This window comes from Lynx canadensis, chromosome D1, assembly GCF_007474595.2.
Source record: "Lynx canadensis isolate LIC74 chromosome D1, mLynCan4.pri.v2, whole genome shotgun sequence".
Taxonomy (NCBI): Eukaryota; Metazoa; Chordata; class Mammalia; order Carnivora; family Felidae; genus Lynx; species Lynx canadensis.
The window spans coordinates 57,317,232-57,343,261 of NC_044312.2; the positions used below are offsets into that span (position 1 = coordinate 57,317,232).

The window sequence follows — 26,030 nt, forward strand, 5'->3', positions numbered from 1 at the left end:
AGAGAGAGGGAGAAAGAGAATCCTAAGCAGGCTCCACACTGTCAGTCCACAGTCCAAAGTGAGGCTCGACCCCACAAACCACAAGATCATGACCTGAGCCAAAATTGAGAGTCGGCTGCTCAACAGACTGAACCTCCTAAGCGCCCCTACCCACAGTGGCCTCTATTCCAGCATTTCTGTGCTATTCCTCCCATTCAAAACCCTCTAATCCTATGTCTCATGGCCACATCACCTTGCTATATGGTTCCAGCCTGCAGAACTAATCTATGCTACCGTATTAATAGGAGAAAGTGGTGGCCAACCTGCATCTCATGCCTGCACTTTACCAAGAAAATTCAACACTGAACCTAAGCAAATAATGTGAGAGTTGTACCTTCTAGTGGGAAATGTATTTGGGAACAGGTAGGAAACTTAGACATCACCCTATAAAGGCAGCTGCTAAGAAATCAGCGTGTTTTGTGTTTTGCCTGGCATCGTATTGAAATTCACTTGCATTCCCAGAACTCACACAAACTGTCAGTGGTGTAAGCCACCCATAAGTAAAATGGATGACAGATTAAAATGCTGGGGTGAACAACATATACTTTGGGTCAGGAGGAATGAACATAGGGCTGAAAGAGAAGGCATTATTATTTCAAATACATGACTTGTTTGGCATCATTCCACTGGAGAAACAGTAGACACTTAGAGAAAAAGATGTTCTGCTCAACATAAGAAAGAACTTTGTAACCTTCAATACAGCAGTTCATTAATAGCTGCCTTGGTATTCAAACTGAGGCTGTACCTATATTTAGGGGTCCAAATACTCCATAATTAAGAATTAGTTTAATTTTTATTTTTTTTTAATTTTTTTTTTTTCAACGTTTATTTTTGGGACAGAGAGAGACAGAGCATGAACGGGGGAGGGGCAGAGAGAGAGGGAGACACAGAATCGGAAACAGGCTCCAGGCTCTGAGCCATCAGCCCAGAGCCTGACGCGGGGCTCAAACTCACGGACCGCGAGATCGTGACCTGGCTGAAGTCGGACGCTTAACCGACTGCGCCACCCAGGCGCCCCTAGAATTAGTTTAATTTTTAAAAACATGCTATGAATCCATATTGTCAGCAGTAGCAGAGTCAAATTTAAAGACACTGGCTACATGCCCAAATTATCAGATCTACAAATGACAGGTACCTATTGCTGGGGGGAACCTCTTCATATGCCCCCTAAATTCCATTTTGGTGAAAGAAAAGGCCCAGGGAAGAAACCCATACTTGCGGCACTCAAGCACAACAAGGACACCCAAAGTAGTTTCTGACTATCTAAAACTTTTTTGGTAAACTTCAGTATAGCTGAAACTGTCACTGTCTGTCTCTTCCGTTCCCTTAGTCTTCTGACTTCACTGAGTACCAACTCGGTGCAAGGCATGAAAGACAGATTGATGAAAGATAATCTTGACCCACAGACGCATCCAGTCACTGAAGTCCACCCTACCATATCACAAAAGTGCTATAAGAGCAGTAATTCTACAGTTAATCTCTGTTTCCTTCTTAGAGTTTATAGCTATAGCCCTTACATTTAGGTATCTGATTCAATTTGATTTATTTGGTGTGAGATTGGGGTCCAATTTCATTTTTTAGTATATGGATATCTAATTGTTGTCCCAACACGATACGTGAAGAAACTATTCTTTTTCCCCATAGAATAGCCTTGGTACCTTTACTGAAAATCAACTGACCATAAGTATATGGGTTTATTTCTGGACTCCCAATTCTGTTCCACCGATTGACATATCTACTTCTATTTCAGTACCACACTCTCCACTTATTTGTATCTTCAATGTCTCTCATCAACGTCTTAATGTTTTCAGTATATAGATCTTTCACCTCTTTGATTAAATTTATTCCTAAGTATTTTATTTATTTATTTTTTGATGCTATGGTGAATGAGGCTATTTTATTTCTTTTTCAGATATTCCACTGTGTGTAGAAACACAAGTGATTTCTGTATGCTAATTTTGTATCCTGCAACATTACTAAATTCACTGATTAGCTCTATAGTTTGTGTGTGCGTGTGTGTGTGTGTGTGGTCTTTAGGATTTTCTACATATAAGTTCATATTGTCTGCAAACAAAGACAATTATACTTCTTGCTTTCCAACTCAGATGCCTTGTTTTCTTCTTTTTCTTGCCTGACTGCTCTGGCTAGGACTCCAAGTACTATGTTGAATAGGAGTGCTGAGAGTGGGCACCCTTGTCTTGTTCCTGGCCTTAGAGGAAAATCCTTCAATCTTTTTCACCATTGAGTATGTTGTTAGCTGTGGGCTTGTCTTATATAGCCTCTATTATGTTAAAGTATATTCCTTCTGTACCAAATTTGTTGAGAGTTTTTATCATAAAAGGATGTTGTATTTTGTCAAATGCTTTTTCTGCACCTATTGAAATAATCATATGATTTTTACCTTTCTTTCAATTAATGTAGTATATCACATTTATTGCTTTGCCTATGTTGAACCATCCTTGTACCCCAGAGATAAATTCCACTTAATCATGGTTATGAGCCTTTCCATGTGCTACTGAATTCAGTTCACAAATGTGTTGGTGAGATTTTTTGCATTGATATTCACAATCTGGGATATAAACCTGTAATTTTCTTTCCTGGTAGTGTCCTTGTCTGGCTTTGGCATCAGGGTAAAGCTGGCTTCATAAAACGATTTTGGGAGTGTTTCCACCTCTACAATCTTTTGGAAAAGTTTGAGAAGGATTAGCATTAATTCTTCTCTAAACGTTTGGGAGAATTCACCAGGCAAACCATCTGGTCCTGAGCTTTTCTTTGTTGGGAGGTATTTTATTACTGATTGAATCTCCTTATTTGTTATTGATCTGTTCAGATTTTCTATTTCTTCATAATTCAGTTTTGGTGGGTTGTATCCTTCTAGGAATTTATCCATTTCTTTTCTAGGTTATCCAACTTGTTGGCATATAATTGTTCGTAGTAGTCTCTTGCGATCCTTTGTATTTCTGTGATATCAGTTGTGGTATCTCCTCTTGCAGTTCCAATTTATTTCTTTGAGACTTCTTTTTTTCTTAGTTAGCCTAGCTAAAGGTTTGTCAATTTTATCTTTAAGAAAAAAAAACCCCACCAACTCTTTGGTTCATTGATCTTTTCTATTGTTTTTCTGGTCTCCATTTATTTCTGCTCTAATCTTTGTTATTTCCTTCCTTCTGCAAACTTGGGCTTCTTCTAGTTCCTTGAGGTGTAAAGTTAGGTTGTTTATTTGAGATCTTTCTTTTTTCATAATGTAGGTGTTTATTGCTGTATACTCCCTTTTAGAATGGATTTGCTGTATCGGACAAGTTTTGGTATGTCATGCTTCCATTTTCACTTGTTTAAAGATATTTTTGATTTCACTTCTTCTTTGATCCACTGGTTGTTCAGGTGCATGTTGTTCAATTTTATCATATTTGTGAATTTTTCAGTTTTCCTCCTGTTATTGATTTCTAATTTTATACCACTGTGGTCAGAAAGACATCTGGAATGATTCCAATCTTCTTAAATTTTCTAAGGCTTGTTTTGTGACCCATATTATCTATCCTGGAGAATGTTCCATATGCACTTGAGAAGAATATGTATTTTGCGGCTGTTGGATGGAATGTTCTGTGTGTGCCTGTTAGTTTTATGTTGGTCTAAAGTACAGTTCAACTCCAACATTTCCTTATTAATTTCTTGTCTGAATGATCTAGGCACTGTTGAAAGTAGGTACTAGAGTCCTCCACACTATTATTATATTGTTGTCTATTTCTCCCTTCAGATCTGTATTTCCTTAATATATTTAGATGCTCCCAAGTTGGGTGCATTTATGATTGTTATATCCTCTTGATGAATTGACCCTTTATCATCATATAATGACCTTCTTTGTCTCTTGTTACCATTTTGGCTTAAAGTCTACTTTGTGTGACATAAGAATAACTACTCTGTCTTTTGGTTTTCATTTGCATGCAGTATCTTTTCCATCCCTTCAATTTGGGCCTATATGTCCTTAAAGCTGAAGTGTGTCTCCTGTATGCAGCATATAGCTGGGTCTTGTATCCATCTAGTCTCTCTATGCCTTTTTTTTTTTTAATTTTTATTTTTTTAAATTTTTTTTTTTTTTTCAATGTTTATTTATTTTTGGGACAGAGAGAGACAGAGCATGAACGGGGGAGGGGCAGAGAGAGAGGGAGACACAGCATCGGAAACAGGCTCCAGGCTCTGAGCCATCAGCCCAGAGCCCGATGCGGGGCTCGAACTCACAGACCGCGAGATCATGACCTGGCTGAAGTCGGACGCTTAACCGACTGCGCCACCCAGGCGCCCCTAATTTTTATTTTTTGAGAGAGAGCATGAGTAAAAAAATTTTTATTTTTTGAGGAGAGGGGCAAAGGTAGAGGGAGGGACAGAATCATAAGCAGGCTCCATGCCCAGTGCAGAGCTTGACACACAGGGCTCAATCTCAAACCATGAGATTATGACCTGAGTCAAAATCAAGAGTTGGATGCTTCACTGACTGAGCCATCCAGGTGCCCCATATGACTTTTGATTGGAGAATTTAACCCATTTACATTTAGAGTAATTACTGATAGATAGGAAGTGATTAGTGCCATCTTAGTTGTTGTTTGTAGCTGTTTCATACTTCCCTCGATCCCTCCTCCCTCTCTTTCAGCATTCCTTTGTGAATTAATGATTTTCCATAGTACTATTGCTTTGCTTCCTTTCCCTTTTTTTTTCGTGACTCTACTGTTGGCTTTTGCTTTGTGCTTTACCATGAGGCTTACATAAAATATTTTATAGATATAACACTCTATTTTACACCAGTAACACTTTAACTTCCATCACATACAAAAGATATACCCCTTTACTTTTTTGATGTCACGAGACACTTCATATGTATTCATTAACAAATTGTTTTATAGTTATTTTTAATACTCTTGTCCCTTAAACTTTATACTAGAGTTAAGTGGTTAATGTACCACCATGTTACAGTATTAGAGAATTCTAATATTACTATACATTTACCTTTACCAGTATGTTGTGTATTTTCATATTTTCATGTTACTAGTTAGCATTATTTTGTTTCAGTCTGGAGAGTTCCTTTCAGCATTTTTGTAAGGCTGATCTAGTGGTGATGAACTCCCTCAGCTTTTATTTGTCTGGGAAAGTCTACCTCTCCATTTCTGAAAGGCAGCTTTATTGGATAGAGTACTCTTGGTTGGCAGGTTTTTTTCTTTCAACCCATGAATATATCACCCCATTCCCCTGGTGTGCAAGGTTTCTGCTGAGAATTCTGCTGAGGGCATATGGGGGTTCCTTTATAAGTTACAATCCTCTTTTCTCTCACTGCTTTTAAGATTCTCACTCGGTCTTCGATTTTTTACAGCTTTATTATGTGTCTTGGTGAGATCTCTTTAAGTTGAGTTTGGTGACCTATGAGCTTCCCAAATTTAGATATCCAAACCTTTGCCCAGATTTGAACAGTTCTCAGCTCTTACTTCTTTAAGTAACCTTTCTGCTCCCTTCTCCCTCTCCCACCCTTCTCCTTCTGAAATTCCAATAGTTTGAAAATTATTATTATTATTTTTTGACAGTATCCCACAGGTCATACTGGCTTTCTTCACTGTTTCCCATTCTTCTTTCTTCTGCTTAGTCCACCCTGCTATTAATGCTTTCCACTGCATTTTTCTTTTCATTCAACATTTTCTTCAGCTCCAGAATTTTTGTTGTTGTTCTTATTATTTCTCTTTATTAAACTTCTTTTTCTTTTTTTACTGTACTGTTGTCCTGATTTAGTTGAATTGTCTTTCTGTGTTTTGTTGTAGCTCATTAAGCTTTCTGAAACAGCTATTTTGAGCTCTTTATTGGGTACATCACAGATCTTCATGTCTTTGGGATCCATTACTGGAAAATTATTGTGATCTTTTGATGGTGTCATATTTCCATGATTTTTCATGTTCCTTGAAGTTTTGCATTGCTGCCTTCACATTTAAAGTTGCAGTCACTGGAACCACAAAAGGCCCCGAATAGCCAAAGTAATTTTGAAGAAGAAGACCAAAGCAGGAGGCATCACAATCCCAGACTTTAGCCTCTACTACAAAGCTGTCGTCATCAAGACAGCATGGTATTGGCACAAAAACAGACACATAGACCAATGGAATAGAATAGAAACCCCAGAACTAGACCCACAAACGTATGGCCAACTAATCTTTGACAAAGCAGGAAAGAACATCCAATGGAAAAAAGACAGTCTCTTTAACAAAGGGTGCTAGGAGAACTGGACAGCAACATGCAGAAGGTTGAAACCAGACCACTTTCTCACACCATTCACAAAAATAAACTCAAAATGGATAAAGGACCTGAATGTGAGACAGGAAACCATCAAAACCCTAGAGGAGAAAGCAGGAAAAGACCTCTCTGACCTCAGCCGTAGCAATCTCTTACTCGACACATCCCCAAAGGCAAGGGAATTAAAAGCAAAAATGAATTACTGGGACCTTATGAAGATAAAAAGCTTCTGCACAGCAAAGGAAACAACCAACAAAACTAAAAGGCAACCAACGGAATGGGAAAAGATATTTGCAAATGACATATCGGACAAAGGGCTAGTATCCAAAATCTATAAAGAGCTCACCAAACTCCACACCCGAAAAACAAATAACCCAGTGAAGAAATGGGCAGAAAACATGAATAGACACTTCTCTAAAGAAGACATCCGGATGGCCAACAGGCACATGAAAAGATGCTCAACGTCACTCCTTATCAGGGAAATACAAATCAAAACCACACTCAGATATCACCTCACACCAGTCAGAGTGGCCAAAATGAATAAATCAGGAGACTATAGATGCTGGAGAGGATGTGGAGAAACGGGAACCCTCTTGCACTGTTGGTGGGAATGCAAATTGGTGCAGCCACTCTGGAAAACAGTGTGGAGGTTCCTCAGAAAATTAAAAATAGACCTACCCTATGACCCAACAATAGCACTGCTAGGAATTTACCCAAGGGATACAGGAGTACTGATGCATAGGGGCACTTGTACCCCAATGTTTATAGCAGCACTCAACAATAGCCAAATTATGGAAAGAGCCTAAATGTCCATCAACTGATGAATGGATAAAGAAATTTGTGGTTTATATACACAATGGAGTACTACAGGGCAATGAGAAAGAACGAAATATGGCCCTTTGTAGCAACGTGGATGGAACTAGAGAGTGTGATACTAAGTGAAATAAGCCATACAGAGAAAGACAGATACCATATGTTTTCACTCTTATGTGGATCCTGAGAAACTTAACAGAAACCCATGGGGGAGGGGAAGGAAAAAAAAAAAGAGGTTAGAGTGGGAGAGAACCAAAGCATAAGAGACTTTTAAAAACTGAGAACAAACTGAGGGTTGATGGGGGGTGGGAGGGAGGGGAGGGTGGGTGATGGGTATTGAGGAGGGCACCTTTTGGGATGAGCACTGGGTGTTGTATGGAAACCAATTTGACAATAAATTTCATATATTGAAAAAAATAAATAAACAAAGTTGCAGTCGCTTCCTCCAGTCTTTATTAACTGCCTTTGGGAAAGACATACTTTCCATCTGCCTTGGTAGGGATTCTGAGGCTTCCTCAGATCTTCTATGGACATATTTGCTCCTTGTTTCTTGCTCCCTCTTATGGCAGAATTCTTAAGCTTGTATGACTTCTCTTGATCCTGCAGCACACCAGGCCATGCACTGACACAAAAGCACCCTTTTGCTTTTCCAAAGGTGGCACTAAAACTGAAGTTTGTGCTCTCTCCCTTGCCCACAGAGTTTGGCTGGCTTTCTACACATGCTCACTAGTCATGGGTAGAAATGTGCAAAGTGAGCCACAGGGTGGAGGTGTGAATGAAGTGTGTTTAGTGCTGGGAGTGCCTGTGACTCAGGTGGGAGGATCCACAGATGAAGATCTGGTTATTTATTTGAGATTTTTCTTCATTTTAAATATAGAAATTAGAATTATAAATTTCCCTCTAAGCACTGCTTTTACAACTACATCCCAAGTTTTAGTATGTTGGGTTTCATTTTCATTCCTCTCAAGGTATTTTTTAATTTCTCTTGTGATTTCTTTTTTATAATTTTTTTTAAATTTTTTTTTCAACGTTTATTTATTTTTGGGACAGAGAGAGACAGAGCATGAACGGGGGAGGGGCAGAGAGAGAGGGAGACACAGAATCGGAAGCAGGCTCCAGGCTCTGAGCCATCAGCCCAGAGCCCGACGCGGGGCTCGAACTCACGGACCGCGAGATCGTGACCTGGCTGAAGTCGGACGCTTAACCGACTGCGCCACCCAGGCGCCCCTTTTATAATTTTTTTAATGTTTACTTATTTTGAGAGAAGCAGAACATGAGTGAGGGAGGGGCAGAGAGAGAGGGAGACACAGAATGAGAAGCAGGCTTCAGGCTCTAAGCTGTCAGCACAGAGCCCAATGCAAGGCATGAACTCACAAACCACGAGATCATGACCTGAGCCAAAGTCGGGCGCTTAACCAACTGGGCCACCCAGGTACTCCTCTTGTGATTTATGTTTTGACCCATGTGTTGTTTTTTTTTTTTTTTAATGCATTGTTTAATGTCCACATATCTGTGAATTTTCCAGTTTTTCTTGTTATTGACTTACAGCTTCATTCTATTGTGATCAAAAAAGATTTTGTATTATTCCAATCTTTTAAAATTTATTGAGACTTATTTTATGGTGTAACATATGGTCTACCCTGAAGAATTTTCCATGTGCACTATAGTAGAATGTGTGTTCTGCTGTTGTGGGGTGGAATGCTTTATATATAGTAAGTCTAATTGGTATCCAATATTGTGCAAGTCTTCTATATCCTTCTTTACCTTTCATCTATAATATTACATCCATTATTGAAATTGGGTGCCAAAGTCTCCAACTATTATCATTAAAGTGTTTACTGTTCCCTTCAATTCTGTCAGTTTTTGCTTCATATATTTTATGCATCCATTATTAGGTGTATATGTGTTTACAATGTTGTGTGTGTGTGTGTGTGTGTGTGTGTGTGTTTTAAGTAATCTCTACTCCCAAAATGGAGCTCAAACTCACAACCCCAAGATCAAGAGTCGCATGCTCTACTAACTGAGCCAGCCAGGTACCCCATACAATGGTTATATCTTCTTAAAAGATTGACCTTTTTATCATTATACAATGTCTGTCTTGTCTCTTGTAATAATTTTTGTCCTTAAGTCTACATTGTCTGATATTAGTTTAGCTACTCCAGTTCTCTTTTGGTCACTGTTTGCATAGAATATCTTTTTCTATCCTTTCACTTTCAACCTATTTTTGCCTTTGGATCTAAAGTGAGTCTCAGCCTATATCTGGAACATATTTTTAAAAAATCCATTCTACCAATATCTGTCTTCTATTTGGAGAGTTTTAATTCATTTATATTTAATGTAATTACTGATGAGGAAGGTTTACTTCTGCCATTTTGCTATTTGTTTTCTATATACCTTATACCTTTTTTTGTTCATCAATTCTCTATAAATGCCTTCTTTTGTGTTAGATATTTCCTAGTATAGCATTTTGAGTCTCTTCTTATTCCTTTATTAAATATGTTTTAATTATTTCTTAGTGGTTGCTCTGGGGATTACAATAAACATCTTATTTTACAACAATCTATTTCAAAATTAATACCAATTCAATTTCAATAGCATAAAAAAGCTTTTTTTGTTCCTGTATAACTCTATTATCACCCTTTTACATTGTTATTGCTACATGAAGAGCTACAAAAGTTATTGTAAAAACATCTTATAAGTCATAAACATATTACTGTAGTATTTGCTCAAAATAAGAGGCTTCAAAATACTGGCTGAGGGTTGAGTGGATGACTTAGTCAGTTAAGCCTATGACTTGACTTTGGCTCAGGTCACAATCTCACAGTTCATGGGATCAAGCCCCCCTTTTGGGCTCTGTGCTGACATCATGGACCCTGCTTGGGATTCTCTCTCTCTCCCCTGTCCCTCCCCAACGTGCTCTTGCTCTCACTCTCTCTCTCTCTCTCTCTCTCTCTCTCAAAATAAATAAATAAACTTAAAAAAATTACAGGCTGAGAATAGTCAAGACCAGTGAACTTGATGATGTTCTTAGGACTGAAAGAACTTAAACAACATCTTCACTAAAAAAATAAGTGAAGTAACTACTCCCATTACTTTGTGTACATCCATTTCTGTACCCCTAAACACCACCACACAATGGATATATTTAATAAACTTCATATTAATGAATAAAAATATATACAGAAAGGCCTCTCTATTATGAAAAAAAGAGAAAACTTAAACATTGATTAGGAATGTAATATCTGTCAGGCACTATGCTACTTTAAGTATTCTGTATCTCATTTAATCCACACAGAAACTCTATGAGATAAGCATCATCATCCTCACTTACAGTCAAAGAACTGAGGGGGGTGATCTTCCAAGGTCACACAGCCGAAGCCAAGGTTTAAACCTGTATCTCTATGATTCTAAGGCTTGTGTTCTTTCTACCACAAGATATTGATCTTACATTCTACTCTGCTGTGGCATAAAACAGACCCAGCACATCTAGAGAAGCTCTCTCTTCCAAACACATAATGAAGTCATAAACAAGAGAAAGCAGCATTGTCTAAAAGGCAACTGGCTTAAAATTTCCATTGCCAAGAGACCAGATGGTTTCTGGGATGTAGAGTTAGGCTAAAAATACCCACCAACACAATGAGTCTGACTTACAAAGAAAGAAAGGAGGGGCAGCCAGTATAAACATGCAGCTGGAAAACTAGAAGATTTAATGCTTATAAAATACTGCTTAAAGGGTTTTCAAATGGTAATACATGATACAAAAGATTAGATAGCTCATGCTCTGAACTGTTCAATCACCACTCTCACATATCCAAACCATAGTAGCTTATTAGTTAAACTCTCAGGTCTGGCAGAGCTGAGTTCCACCTAGAAGCTGAAGGCTGGAGAGGAGCCTTCTTCCAGGCCCTAGCCTGGGGGTATGAGCCCTCCCAAATGTCACAACATACACACATACTTGAATGAAACCAGAAACCTTCTTAGGCCCAGTTGTAGCTGCTGTGCACCCAGAAATGGGTGAGATCTTGTTATAATCTTTCCCTTGTGTATTTATGACCTGGGTTATCTGCCTTGTGTACACTAGTATTATTTCTTTTTTTAAGTGTACAGTTTAATGGTTTTTAATTCACATAGTTATTTAACCATTACCACAACCAATTTTAGAACATTTCCATCACCTCATAAAGAAACCTCATGCCCTTTAGCTATCACCCCTAAGCTCCTGCTTCTCCCCAAGCCCTAAGCAACCACTGATCTATTTTCTGTCTCTACCTGTTTGGCTATTCTGGACACATATCAGTATTCATTTGGTGATAGATGGAGGAACACTGCTTTCACAGCTATATTCTAAAAGGACTAGTATCATGCAAAAGGACTTCAGTCCCCTCAAAAATGAGGAAAATTGGACAAGTTCTTATTTACCTCTGTAGCAACCCTTTATCTTTTTAGAACAAGGCAGGGTATAAATTAAACAAAGAGAAGGAAGGCAGTTTTCCCTTGCAAAGGTAGATCATTTCAAGATGAGGTTCCAAGTGCAGAGCCTTTGGTCACAGGGTTCCTTCAGTAGTTTGATAGAAAGTGCATAGGTTTGGGATAAAGAGAGACCTGAGTTCTAGTTCCATCTCTGTCATTATAATGCGGTGAGAAGCTCTTGGGTGAGTTACTTAACCTCTTTGAACTGCATTTTCCTTAGCTGAAAAATGGGAATAGTATAAAAAATCTTGTAGGATTAATGTGATAACTAAATGAAATGAGGTGTGTAAAGTACTCAACATGACCGGAAGCACCGGAGAAAAGCTAGTTCCCCTGCTACCACTCACCATCCCACCCTCTGAAAACTACCCTGGTGTGGCAGAGAAATTACTGGCACCTATAAACCTGCTGCTCTCCTTATGTTCCACATCACCTCTCCTCAAGCTCTGTTCCCTTTGCAACCACATTCCACTACTTTTAACACGATTTGTCCTCTTAATAACCAGTTCATCTGCTTGATTTGTTTCAATTCCTTTATCCCTCCCCAACACACACACAAACACACACACACACACACACACACACACACACACACACACACACACACAATGTGTCCCAGACCATCATCAAGTCTTGTGGTTTCTTTTAACTCATTACCTCATCTTTCTCTCACAGCCTCCTCTCCCTTATGGTTACCATTTGACTATTCCCCACACACAAACTTGCTAAGTCTAATCCTTAGATTTTTATGGAGTTTTCTAACTCCCCCTTTCTTTTCATGCCATGGCCTCATTTTCTCCACTCTTAAAAAGTCTGCTTTAAGCCACTTCGAAATTTTTTTTAATGTTTATTTATTTTTGAGACAGAGAGAGACAGAGCATGAATGAGGGAGGGTCAGAGAGAGAGGGAGACACAGAATCTGAAGCAGGTTCTAGGCTCTGAGCTGTCAGCACAGAGCCCGACGCGGGGCTCGAACTCACAGACTGTGAGATCATGACCTGAGCCGAAGTTGGAAGCTCAACCGACTGAGCCACCCAGTAAGCCACTTCCAGAGGCTTTAGTTGAGAGGTGGAAAGATCTTAAGAAATTATCCAGTAGGGATGCCTGGGTGGCTCAGTCAGTTGAGCATCCAACTTCAGCTCAGGTCATGATCACACAATTCGTGGGTTCGAGCCCTGCATCTGGCTTTTGGCTGCCAGTGTGGAGCCTGCTTTAGATCCTTTGCCTCCCTCTCTCTCTGCCTTTCCCCTGCTTGTGCTCTCTCTTCAGAAATAAATGAACATCAAAAAACAGTAATCACACAGTAAAAGACCCTGCCCAGCAAGCAGGTAGGCCTAACAACCTGTCTTTTGCATAGATGAGACAGAAGTGGGTCCAATGAGTTTACTCAAGCTCACACAACGTCCCTACCATCTCCCTAGACTATCCTCCCCATCTCCACCTCTTTGGCTGTGCCTCCTTTCATCAATTCTGCAGCTAGTCCTCCAATATCATACCGCTCGTGTCTCTATTTGGTATCTGAAAGCATATGTATTTTCATTTGTTCACTTTAAGGAAGAGGGACAGGTCTGCAACACTGACTGGGCATGCATTTATTATTGCTGAGTCTGTTAGTTTCTGTCTCTATCTCCCCTCAAACACACCTTATAGTAAGCATCTTAGGTCTCATTTGATGTGCCCCACCCTGAGCCACAGACTCAGGCTTAAAGTATTTGGACATTAGAAAACAAAATATGTGGTTAATTTCTACTTAATAAAGGCTTAATTACTACTCAGTGGGAAACAGTTTTCTTTTATAGAATCTCTAAAAAAAGTACCATCATAAGCTATTGTTAATGCAAGCTATTGTTAATGCATTTGAAGGCTAAAATCAACTTTATAATATATACACTTTATCAGTGTGGTACTAGACACCCCCACCCCGTATTAATCATATGGAATCTAGTCTATAAAAACAACCACCAGCCAGTGTGTGCCTCTACAGCGACCTGAGCCCTCCCTCCTATGCTGCAAGTTTGATAAGTTTGACAATCGATTTTGACAAAGCTCCAGTTTAACCTACCACAGCACAAGACTTACTCAAACATTCCCTAAGTATTTATTGAGTGGAGGCTCGATATGCCAGACACTGTACTAAGCAGAGCAACCATAATGGTGAACAAGATGCTGTCCTTGGTTGCAAGGGGTTTAAAGTCTAGTGGGGAGATGGGCAGAGGCAGTATAGGGGTCTATAAAAAGGTGATAGGGGACAATGGGGTAAAGTGGAAAGAACCAAGAAACCTCGGTTCTAACTCAGATTCCTACTATTCTAGCTATCTACAATTTGGCAAACCATGTTCTCTCTCTCCGGGCTTTAGTCTTCTCATCAATAAAAAAAGAATTAGGTAAGATAATATTTAAGATCCTTTTCAGAGGGAGGGGCCAACATGATAGAGAAGTAGAGGGATCTGAAGTTCCCTCGTCTCTCAAACACAGCAGTGTTGAGGCCAAAGGACTTTGAATTCCAAGAGTCCATGTGGCAAAGTGACAGAGACTTCTCCAGGGACCCACCAGGACAACCTGTCAGGCCATAGATGCGTGGCTGCGAATTGGGAGAGATAAAATGGGCAGACGGCAGAGGAACAGGGGCGGAATCCCCTCTGCAGAGACAAAGGGAAGAGAAAGAGAGGCTGGGGAAGTGTAAGACTGTATCTGGACAAGAGAAAGATCTAATCTCTAACTGTGGGGCTTTCTCCAGACTGGGGCCGACTGCCCCGTTCACACACCTGGGGAGGAGGGGAGCCAGCCCTGTGCTCGGTAACTAGTTCAGAGGCACAGTCCACAGTGGGAGAAAGCAATCCCCTCCCTGGAGTGCTGTGGGAAGAAGGTATATATCCTTTCAAAGGACAAAGATTGCCTGCGCCTGCCAGCCAGAGACCCTATATCCAGCGGCGCAGAGCAGCACTTTCCCCAAACCAGGACAGATGGAATGGGAACCTTAAGGACATAGGGGTTTAAGTCCCAGAAGAGTGCCAGGGAGGCGCGGGAACTGGTGGAACAGGACAAACCACCTCGTTTGTGCCCACGGCACAGTGAGGATAGCTTGAACAGAGTGATTTGGGACACCTGGTCTGTGCAGGAGAGCCTGGGGTGTCACCATTTTTCTCCCCACCACCAAGGTGGGGCTTCAGGGAAGGGACAGTGGGCCTACATCAAACCACGCCCCTCCACACCTGGTAACTGCTATCTCCTGGAGAGGCATAGACGCTGAGGACCAGACAGCCCCTCCTCCAGACTGATTGAAATTGCCTGATTAAATTCTCGGACAATTATATATATATTCTTCCTTCCTTTTCTCCTTCTTATCTCTGTCCTCCTCTAGTCTGGTTAATGTGGTTGTTGGTTTGTTTAATCAGAAATATTTAATCTATTCTCTTTATACATGTTCTACACCTCCTTCTTTATTTTCCTTTCTCTCTGGATTAAGCCGTATAGTTTCTCTGGTCAATTTTCTTTTCTTTTTCCCTGCCTCCTTTTTTATTTTTCTTCCTCTCCCTCTCTGGATTAAGCCGTATAGTTTCTCTGTCTGGTCAATTGTTATTTTATTTTATTTTTCCCTGCCCTGTCATTTCTCTCTTTGTATGGGATAAGGCCTCATCCATCAGCACTGCCTCCACCCTGTTTACTTGTAGCTGGTGTTTCTGTTTTTTTGCTTTTGTTTTTTTTTGTTTATTTGTTTATTTGTTGTGTGTTTGTTTTTGTTTTCTGTTTTTTGTTTGTTTCCTTTCCAGGGCTACTTCAATGAACAAATCAAAACACACCTGGTGGAGGGTCCAAAACATCACCACGAGTAGGGAGAAAAAGTAACCAAAGTCACAACAACAGAGAGCAAGTAACACCTCCAAAAGCACCTCCTGAAGGGTGAGGCCCTGGAGAGTGTATGACCCCTCTTTAATATAGTGCTCGCAGGTGCAGGGCACATAACAAGCTTGTAAAACACATAAGGGACAGAAAACTAGCCAAATGACAAAATGGAAGAATTCTCCTCAAAAGAAATTCCAAGAAAAAAATGACAGCTTAAAGAATTGATCAAAACAGATGTAAACAATATAACTGAACAAGAATTTAGAATCATAGTCATAAGATTAATCGCTGGGCTTGAAAAAAGCACAGAAGACAGCAGAGAATCTATTGCTGCAGAGATCAAGGAACTAAAAAATAGTCATAATGAATTAAAAAATGCTGTAAATGAGGTGCAAAATAAACTAGAGGTGATGAGAGTGAGGACTGAAGAGTCAGAGGGGAGATTAAGTGAAATAGAAGATAAAATTATGGAAAAAGATGAAGCTGAGAAAAAGAGAGATAAAACAATTCTGTTCCATGAGGGGAGAATTAGAGAACTAAGTGATTCAATAAAACAAAACAATATCTGTATCGTAGGAGTTCCAGAAGAAGAAGAGAGAGAGAAAAGGGCCGAAGGAATATGTGAACAAATCATAGCTGAGAACTTCCCCAATCTGGGGAAGGAAACAAGACATTGAAATCCAGGAGGTACAGAGAACTCCCTTCAGACGTAACTTGAATTGATCTTCTGCATGACATATCATAGCAAAACTGGCAAAATACAAAGATAAAGAGAGAATTCTGAAAGCAGCTAGGGATAAACAGGCCTTAACCTACAAGGGTAGACACAGAAGGGTAGTAGCAGACCTATCTACTGAAACTTGGCAGGCCAGAAAGGAGTGGCAGGAAATTTTCAATGTGCTGACTAGGAAAAATATGCAGCCCAAATCCTTTATCCAGCAAGTCTGTCATTCAGAATAGAAGGAGAGATAAAATGTTTTCGCAGAGAAACAAAAACTGAAGAAATTCATCACCACTAAACTAGCCCTACAAGAGATCCAAAGGGGGACTGTGAGTGGAATGTTGCAAAGACCACAAAGGATCAGTGACATCATTACAAGCATGAAACCTACAGATAACACCATGACTCTAAATCAATATCTTTCAATAATAACACTGAATGTAAATGGACTAAATGCTCCAATCAAAAGACATAGGGTCTCAGAATAGATAAAAAAAACAAGACCCATCTATTTGCTGCCTACAAGAAACCCATTTTAGACCTGAGGAACCTTCAGATTGAAAGTGAGGGATGCAGAACCATCTATCATGCTACTGGAAGTCAAAAGAAAGCTGGAGTAGCCATACTTATATCAGACAAACTAGATTTTAAACTAAAGGCTGTAGCAAGAGGTGAAGAAGGACATTATATCATAATTACGGGGTCTATCCATCAAGAAGAACTAACAATTATAAATGTTTATGCACAAAATTCAGAAGCACCCAAATACATAAAACAATCACAAACATAAGCAATCTTATTGATAAGAATGTGATTATTGCAGGGGGCTTTAATACTCCACTTACAACAATGGATAGATCATCTAGACAGAAAATCAATAAAGAAACAATGGCCCTGAATGATACACTGGACCAGATGGACTTGACAGATATATTCAGAGCTTTTCATTCTAAAGCAGCAGAATACACATTCTTCTGGAGTGCACATGGAACATTCACCTAGATCACATACTGGGTCACAAAACAGCCCTCACTAAATATAGAAGAATTGAGATCACACCATGCACACTTTCAGATCACAATGCTACAAAACTTGAAATCAACCACAAGAACAAGTTTGGTAAACCTCCAAATGCATGGAGGTTAAAGAACATCCTACTAAAGAAAAAATGGGTCAACCAGGCAATTAAAGAAGGAATTTAAGAATATATAGAAACAAATGAAAATGAAAATACAACAATCCAAAACCTTTGGGATGCAGCAAAGGCAGTCCTAAGAGGAAAATACAGTGCAATCCAGGCCTATCTCAAGAAACAAGAAAAATCCCAAATACAAAATCTAACAGCACACCTAAAAGAACTGGAAGCAGAACAACAAAGAAACCCCAAAGCCAGCAGAAGAAGAGAAATAATAAAGATCAGAGCAGAAATAAAGAATACAGAATTAAAAAAGAAACAACAGTAGAACAGATCAATGAAACTAAGAGATGGTTTTTTGAAAAAAATAAACAAAACTGATAAACCCCCTAGCCAGACTTCTCAAAAAGAAAAGAGAGAGGACCCAAATAGATAAAATCACGAATGAAAATGGAGTTATCACAACCAATCCCTCATAAATACAAGCAATTATCAGAGAATACTATGAAAAATTATATGCCAACAAACTGAACAACCTGGAAGACATGGACAAATTCCTAGACACCCACACACTACCCAAACTCAAATGGGAAGAAAAAAAAAATTGAACAGACCCATAACTAGTGAAGAAATTGGATCAGTTACCAAAAATCTCCCAACAAGTAAGAGTCCTGGGACAGATGGTTTCCCAGGGGAATTCTACCAGACATTTAAAGCAGAGTTAATACCTATCCTTCTCAAGCTGTTCCAAAAAACAGAAATAGAAGGAAAACTTCCAGACTCATTCTATGAAGCCAGCATTACCTTGATTCCCAAACCAGACAGAGACCCCACAAAAAAAAGGAGAATTACAGGCCCAAATGCCTGGTGAACATGGATGCAAAAATTCTCAACAAGATACTAGCAAATCAAATTCAAAAGCATATAAAAAGAATTATTCACCATGTTCAAGTGGGATTCACTCCTGGGCTTCAGGGCTGGTTCAATATTCACAACTCAACCAATGTGATACATCTCATTAATAAAAGAAAGCATAAGGACCATATAAACCTGTCTACAGATTCAGAAAAAGCATTTGACAAAATAAAGCATCCTTTCTTAATAAAAACCCTCAAGAAAGTCGGGATAGAAGGAACATACTTAAACATCATACAAGCCACTTATGAAAAGCCCACAGCTAACATCATCCTTAATGGGGAAAAACTGAGAGCTTTCCCCCTGAGATCAGGAACATGATAGGGATGTCCACTCTCACCACTGTTGTTTAATATAGTGTTGGAAGTCCTAGCATCAGCAATCAGACAACAAAATGAAATAAGAGGCATCAAAATTGGCAAACAAGAAGTCAAACTTTCACTTTTTGCAGATGACATGATACTCTACATGGAAAACCTGAAAGACTTCACCAAAAGACTGCTAGAACTGATACATAAATTCAGCAAAGTGGCAGGGTACAACACCAATGTACAGAAATTGGTTGCATTTTTGTACACCAATCATGAAGCAACAGAAAGAGAAATCAAGAAACAGATCCCATTTACAATTGCACCAAGAACCATAAAACCCCTAGGAATAAACCTAACCAAAGATGTAAGAGATCTGTATACTGAAAACTATAGAAAACTTATGAAGGAAATTGAAGAAGACACAAAGAAATGGAAAAAAACATTCCATGCTCATGGATAGGAAGAATAAATATTGTTAAAATGTCAATACTACCCAAAGCAATCTACACATTCAATACAATCCCAATCAAAATTGCACCAGCATTCTTCTTGAAGCTAGAACAAACAATCATAAAATTTGTATGGAACCACAAAAGACCCCAAATAGCTAAAGTAATACTGAAGAAGAAAACCAAAGCAGGAGGCATCACAATCCCAGGCTTTAGCCTCTACTACAAAGCTGTAATCATCAAGACAGTATGGTATTGGCACAAAAACAGACACATAGATCAGTGGAATAGAATAGAGAACCCAGAATTGGACCCATAAATGTATGGCCAACTAATCTTTGACAAAGCAGGAAAGAATATCCAATGGAAAAAAGACAGTCTCTTTAACAAATGGTGCTGGGAAAACCGGACAGCAACATGCAGAAGAATGAAACTAGACCACTTTCTTACACCATACACAAAAATACACTCAAAATGGATGAAAGACCTAAATGTGAGACAGGAAACCATTAAAACCCTAGAGGAGAAAGCTGGAAAAAACCTCTCTGACCTCAGCTGTGGCAATTTCTTGCTCGACACATCTCCAAAGGTAAGGGAATTAAAAGCAAAAATGAATTATTGGGACCTCATCAAGATAAAAAGCTTCTGCACTGCAAAGGAAACAATCAACAAAACTAAAAGGCAACCGACGGAATGGGAAGATATTTGCAAATGACATATCAGATAAAGGGTTAGTATCCAAAATCTATAAAGAGTTTACCAAACTCAACACCCGAAAAACAAATAATCCAGTGAAGAAATGGGCAGAAGACATGAATAGACACTTTTCCAAAGAAGACATCCATATGGCCAACAGACACATGAAAAGATGCTCAACATCACTCCTCATCAGGGAAATACAAATCAAAACCACACTGAGATACCACCTCACACTGGTCAGAGTGGCTAAAATGAACAACTCAGGAAACCACAGATGCTGGTGAGCATATGGAGAAATGGGAACCCTCTCACACTGTTGGTGGGAATGCAAACTGGTGCAGCCGCTCTGGAAAACACTGTGGAGGTTCCTCAAAAAATTAAAAGTAGAACTACTCTATGACCCATCAATAGCACTAGGAGGAATTTACCCAAGGGATACCGGAATGCTGATGCAGAGGGGCACAGGTACCCTCATGTTTATAGCAGCACTTTCAACAATAGCCAAACTATGGAAAGTGCCTAAATGTCCATCAACTGATGAATGGATAAAGAAGATATAGTTTACAGGGCGCCTGGGTGGCGCAGTCGGTTAAGCGTCCGACTTCAGCCAGGTCACGATCTCGCGGTCCGGGAGTTCGAGCCCCGCATTGGGCTCTGGGCTGATGGCTCAGAGCCTGGAGCCTGTTTCCGATTCTGTGTCTCCCTCTCTCTCTGCCCCTCGCCCGTTCATGCTCTGTCTCTCTCTGTTCCAAAAATAAATAAACGTTGAAAAAAAAAATTAAAAAAAAAAAAGATATAGTTTATATATACAATGGAATACTACTTGGCAATGGGAAAGTATGAAATCATGCTATTTGCATCAACGTGGATGGAACTGGAAGGTATTATGCTGAGTGAAATAAGTCAGAGAAGGACTGATATGTTTTCACTCATATGTGGATCTTGAGAAACTTAACAGAAGACCATGGGGGATGGGAAGGGGAAAAAATAGTTACAGAGAGGGAGGAAGGCAAACCAAAAGAGACTCTTAAATACAGAGAACAAACTGAGGGTGGATGGAGGGGGTGGAGAAGAGGGGAAAATGGGTGATGGGCATTGAGGAGGGCACTTGCTGGGATGAGCACTGGGTGTTGTATGTAAGCGATGAGCCATGGGAATCTACCCCAAAAACCAAGAGCACACTTTACACACTGTATGTTAGCCAATTTGACAATAAATTATATTAAAAAAATAATAACTAATAAAAATAATTGAAAAAATAAAAACAAACCCCCTCCCCCTCAAAAAAGATCCTTTTCAGATCTAAGAGAATTCTAAAAGAATATAACAAAATAGCAGCAGTAACAGTCACTGAATTATCATGTGGCAGAAATCTTGCTGGGTACTATTTACTTAAGATACAATTTTATATGGAATGGCAGTACTGGCATTACTGCATCACTTTCTTTCTTCTTCTTTTTTTTTTTTTTTTTCATTTTTTAAACTGGAAAGAGGATAGATGGTTAAATTATATCCTTTTTACGGTTAGGCCCTAGTTCCAAGAAGAATCCAAAGTGACTTACTGCAAAAACACATAAAAACTGAGCCTTAACAGAGGATATAGATCACATTAAGTAATAAATATGGAAAAAGTATACAAAAAAATTTTTTTATTATAGGCTATGTTGAAAGTCATGACGATTGAATGGAAAACTCTGTCCTAATCCTAAACTTCCAGATAGCAAAAGCAAAGAGGAAAATGCAAGTGGACATGTAGCCTTTTGAAAAGATACTATCTCAACAGAGAAAGTTTTCCAGGCTGAGCTTTTAGAAGAATTTGCAATCAGGTTTGGTTTGATTCTAGTGGGGAAGAAGGGAATGAAGAGTGGAGGGAAATAAATTTAAACCAATTTTTCAGATATTTAAAATAAAAGTTTAACTTTACAATTATATATCTTATGGTTTAAGTTAATTAAAAAAATTTTCTTAATGTTTATTTTTCAGAGAGACAGAGTATGAGTGGGGGAGGGGCAAAGAGAGGAAGACACAGAATCTGAAGCAGGCTCCAGGATCCGAGCTGTCAGCACAGAGCCCAACACGGGGCTTGAACTCACGAACCACAAGATCATGACCTGAGCTGAATTTAGACGCTTAACTGACTGAACCACCCAGGCACCCCTCAAGTTAATTTTTCTCAATTAACATATATTTTGTGATTAACTTAGAAATGATCTTGGATTAACTATTACTCTGCCTACTTGAAAGAAGTTTCATTTTCAGTAAGGCTCTAGAATTTTATGAATAATACTCCAAAGCCCTCTTTGCTTTGAATTTTTCAAATAAATGGAGACAGAGCTGTTGGCAAGACTCATAGCCAGAATCAACCAATGGATTCCGTCCAAAATAGCTATCCTATCAGGCTTACTCACTCTTACCTCCATGCCTTTGGGCTTAAGACAGAAAACTTTACAAAGTAGGTAGGTAAAACAAATACAGATTGATTTCCTTTAAATACAGTTGTAAAAACTTTGAAAGCTTTGGGGCACCTGGGTGCCTCAGTTGGTTAAGTGTCTGACTTCAGCTTACTTAGGTCATGATCTCATGGTTCATGGGTTTGAGCCCCGTGTTGGGTTCCACACAGAATCCCTGCTTGGGATTCTCTCTCTCTCCCTTTCTGCCCCTCCCAGAGACTTGTGCTTTCTCCCTCTCAAAATAAATAAACTTAAAAAAAAAACACACAAAAAAAAACTCTGAAAGCTTTTACTTATGACCTCTCTTTAAGAAAAGAACTTACAGAGAAGACCTATTCTCTTGTTGTTTGTTTTTAACACATGGAAAAAAAATGCATGTGAAATATCCAGAAATGATTAACGATGCTAATACGTTTTTTAATGTGGTAAAATATATATAACATGAAAGTTACCATTTTAACCATTTTAAGTTTACAGTCACATTGTTGTGCAACATCACCATGCTAATTATTTTTTAATATACCCATATGCTACATCTCATTGTGTTAGAGTAAGCAGTTAGTTAGGCTTTAACAGGATGCCTGGAGGCCAACAAAGGAGGTGGGGCTCGCTAGCCTAGCAGGGAAGTTAGAGACCTTTGCTGGCAGCACACCAAAAACAAACCCACAGAAGCCAGATCAAATCAAACAGGCCCAAGATGAAGAAGGCCAGATAGAGATGCAGACCAAGTAAGGGAGAAAAGGTGTGAAATCCTGCTCCCAAGAAATCCCCTAATAAATATTCCACCCAATATTCCCTAATAAATATTCCACCCTAATAAATATTCCACCCCCTAGTTAACAACTGTCAATAAAAGAAACCCAAACCCCAGGGTGAATAGCTCTCCCTTGAGCTTGCCTCCTTTCACGTCTTGGAGAGCATACTCTCACTTTAATAAACTTTTCTACTTGCACTGCTCAGCTGTTGTGTCTGGTATATCCTTGAATTCTTTCTTGCAACAAGACCAAGAGCCTTCGGAGACATCTTTGAGATGAGGGTTCCGGGTCTCCCCAGTTCACCTGCGACAATTTCAGCACTAACATGTCCAAATTGTTTTTCTAAGTATCTTTTGGAACTGAAATTTAAATATTTTCTTATCTAAGGAAAAAAGTATGTTGACTAAATAAGACAGGCAATTCACAATATTATGGTAATAGATTTTCCAACCTAAGTTTTCCAGGACATCAGCAAACTATGTCCTAAAAAGATAAGCCTACCAACCAAATCCAATGAATTATTTTAATAACTGTACTTCATTAATAACTGAACTCAGCCCACAACCTTGGACATTTGGAAAAAATGAATGCTGAAACCCAGAAATGTGTAAGACAAATCATAAGCATTCCTTAACAGTAAGATGTTAAGTGAATGTTTTCCTATGAATTAGTCCCATTGTGGCTCAATGATATACAGTAAGGGCAAGGATGGGCCGAGGAGCAGGAAAATAAGATGTGTTACAGATATTCCAGAGCCACACATAACTGAAAGCATACCTCTGCATAAGGGCTTTTTACATTTTACCCTTTAGAGAAGAATTTTCTAAGTTCCTTGCTAGGCATTTCTAAGTAATGACATATTAACCTGCTACCCTCTTTAAAAGAATGAATTACAAGAGTAGAGACTAGAATTGGTGATAAGTAATTCAATGGCACAATTGATCAATATCCACTCCAACTAATTGGGGCAATTTGACCTTGGCATATTTGGATTTCAAGACAAATTTCTCTTTTTTCCAAGTCATTTCAAATTTATGAGATATTAATTAACTTATCACAGACTGCCTAAAAGCACATTTATTTGTTTCAGTAAGTATTTACTGTGACTTGACTAAAATGAATGACATGATCTGTTTCTCTTCTCAGTAGACCTCTTATAATCATAAAATATGCCTGCTATAAATGGGGGCAATCCATATATATACAATCAGCAACTGAAAAATCCTTAGTCAAGCAGTCTTGAATTTTTTAACTTTAGGGGGCATCTATAGTTCAAGCTCATATGCACAATGCAAGCATTTCATCTTTACCATAAATGGAAAGTAAACTGGCTTATATCTCACTTATTGGGTTCTGATTACATCAATCAAACCTAAGTGGTTACAATACAGTGGCCATTAAATGTCAAATGAATGAATAAATACTCTAGGAAAGAGCCTTCCTGGAAGGAGTTGCCATTACCTGCAGAAGGGGAGGCCTTTAAGGGAAGGGGAAGGGGGAGGGGGGAGGTTTAATTAATTCTATTCTCAGAAAGAACAAGAAAATCAGACTGCTCCAAAAGAACACACACAAAAAGGATTTAGATATAAACATTACATCAGGAATCATAATAGTACATGCATTATACATCTTAAACTTGGTAGTTTTGGGGGTCATATTTATTAGTGATTAGCAATACAAAAACTTAAAATGGAACCAAGTATATGTCCATAGGGGCAGCAAAAAAGAGAGATCTACTTCACAGTGCTGCTGGGAAGAAAGAGAGGAACCCTAGATATAAGGGTGAACAATGCTGGTTTTAACCAAAAACAGATAACAAAATGGCATAAAGATTGTGTCTTTTCGTCTTTATATTAAAACAGAGTGCATGGCATATAGTAGCTACTCACAAAATGTCTGTTGAATGAATGATTCCTTCTTACTTCCTTCCCCCATTTCTTCTTCCTTTCTTCCTATTTATCACTCCTTCCCCCTTCCTTTCTTCTCTCATTCTCTTTTCTTCCATCATTCCTCCTTCCTTCCTTTTCCTTCCATCTAGCGCTTCATTATTCCCTCCATCATCCAACATCCATCCAATTTCTCCCTCCTTTCATCTCCACAGCCTGCAAAGTCTAAAGGATCAAGAGATTTCTTGACAAGGTCTTAAAAACTTTGCAGTTTGTCTTCTTGAAACCTATTCAAGATATATTTTAGTTCTAGGCAGTGAAAATAAAATCAACTGTGGCCTCACTTCCTACTAAGAGAAAAAACTCCAGAGAGAGAATCGACAGATGTTGTTAGCAGAAGCTGACATTGTTGTTCCTTCCCAAGATAGAAAGATCACACTTTGTAGCACAGAAAGTAGCATAATACTACTCTGAGGATACCAGAAACGAGTAAAAATTACTTTTAGATCAGCCCCTTGTTCCTAGTCCATATTTGAAAACCCAATTCCCACATCTTTCCCCCATTCCCACCTCTCCCTCCCCAAAGTAGCTACAACAAATACTTTTGCTCCCCCTACCCCATCCCTTTAGTCTCATACTCCAGAATGGAAGAACCTTGACTGACTTCAGTATCAGTCTCTTACCCTGCCAGGAAAGCTAAGGAGTAGGAGTTGTTCTTGGAAACAAATGCCGAGCGATGTGTCTGTGTCATCTTGCCTCGGGAAGGTTCTTCGTTCTCTGAATCTGAGAGGCGTGCAGGACACTGGCAGGAGACAAGGGAGACAACATTGTCTATTTGTGTTCCCATGGAATCTCCCATAGCTATTGTTCCACATCTATTATATGTCATTTCTCTCTAAGCACCAATGTTTCCAACCGCTTCTTGGAGATCCCAATCTGGATATCCCAAATAGCTCAAACTTAATATATCCAAAATTAAATTCAGTATTTTCCTCTCTAAGCCCCACTACCAACCCAGCTAGAAGCCTCAATGTCATTATGACTCTTCCCTTTCCCTTTCTTCAAAGTCACAGAAACACTGCATAGAGGTTTTGAGTACCCCCAACACTTCTAAATATTTTATTTCATTTATGCTTTATATCGGTCCTATTAAGAAGGGATTACCTTTCTTCTACAGATGGCAAACTGAGGCTCAGAATAATTAATTTGCATAGGACTGTAGAGTTAATAAGTAGCTAACGCTATTACTTAAATCCAGAGTGTCTGTCTCCAAGTGCCTTCATGCT

The 26,030-nt window shown here is 39.1% G+C and overlaps 1 protein-coding gene across 5 annotated transcripts in view; it reads right to left on the reverse strand.

Moving 5' to 3' along the window:
• RNF169 (ring finger protein 169) overlaps positions 1 to 26,030 on the reverse strand; it is a 109,723-nt gene that overhangs the window by 8,837 nt on the left and 74,856 nt on the right. For all 5 annotated transcript variants that reach the window (XM_030332172.1, XM_030332171.1, XM_030332168.1 and 2 more), the window contains exon 4: positions 25,428 to 25,546. In XM_030332172.1, the coding sequence (XP_030188032.1) occupies positions 25,428 to 25,546 (119 nt within the window). The remainder of the gene's footprint in view (positions 1 to 25,427; positions 25,547 to 26,030) is intronic.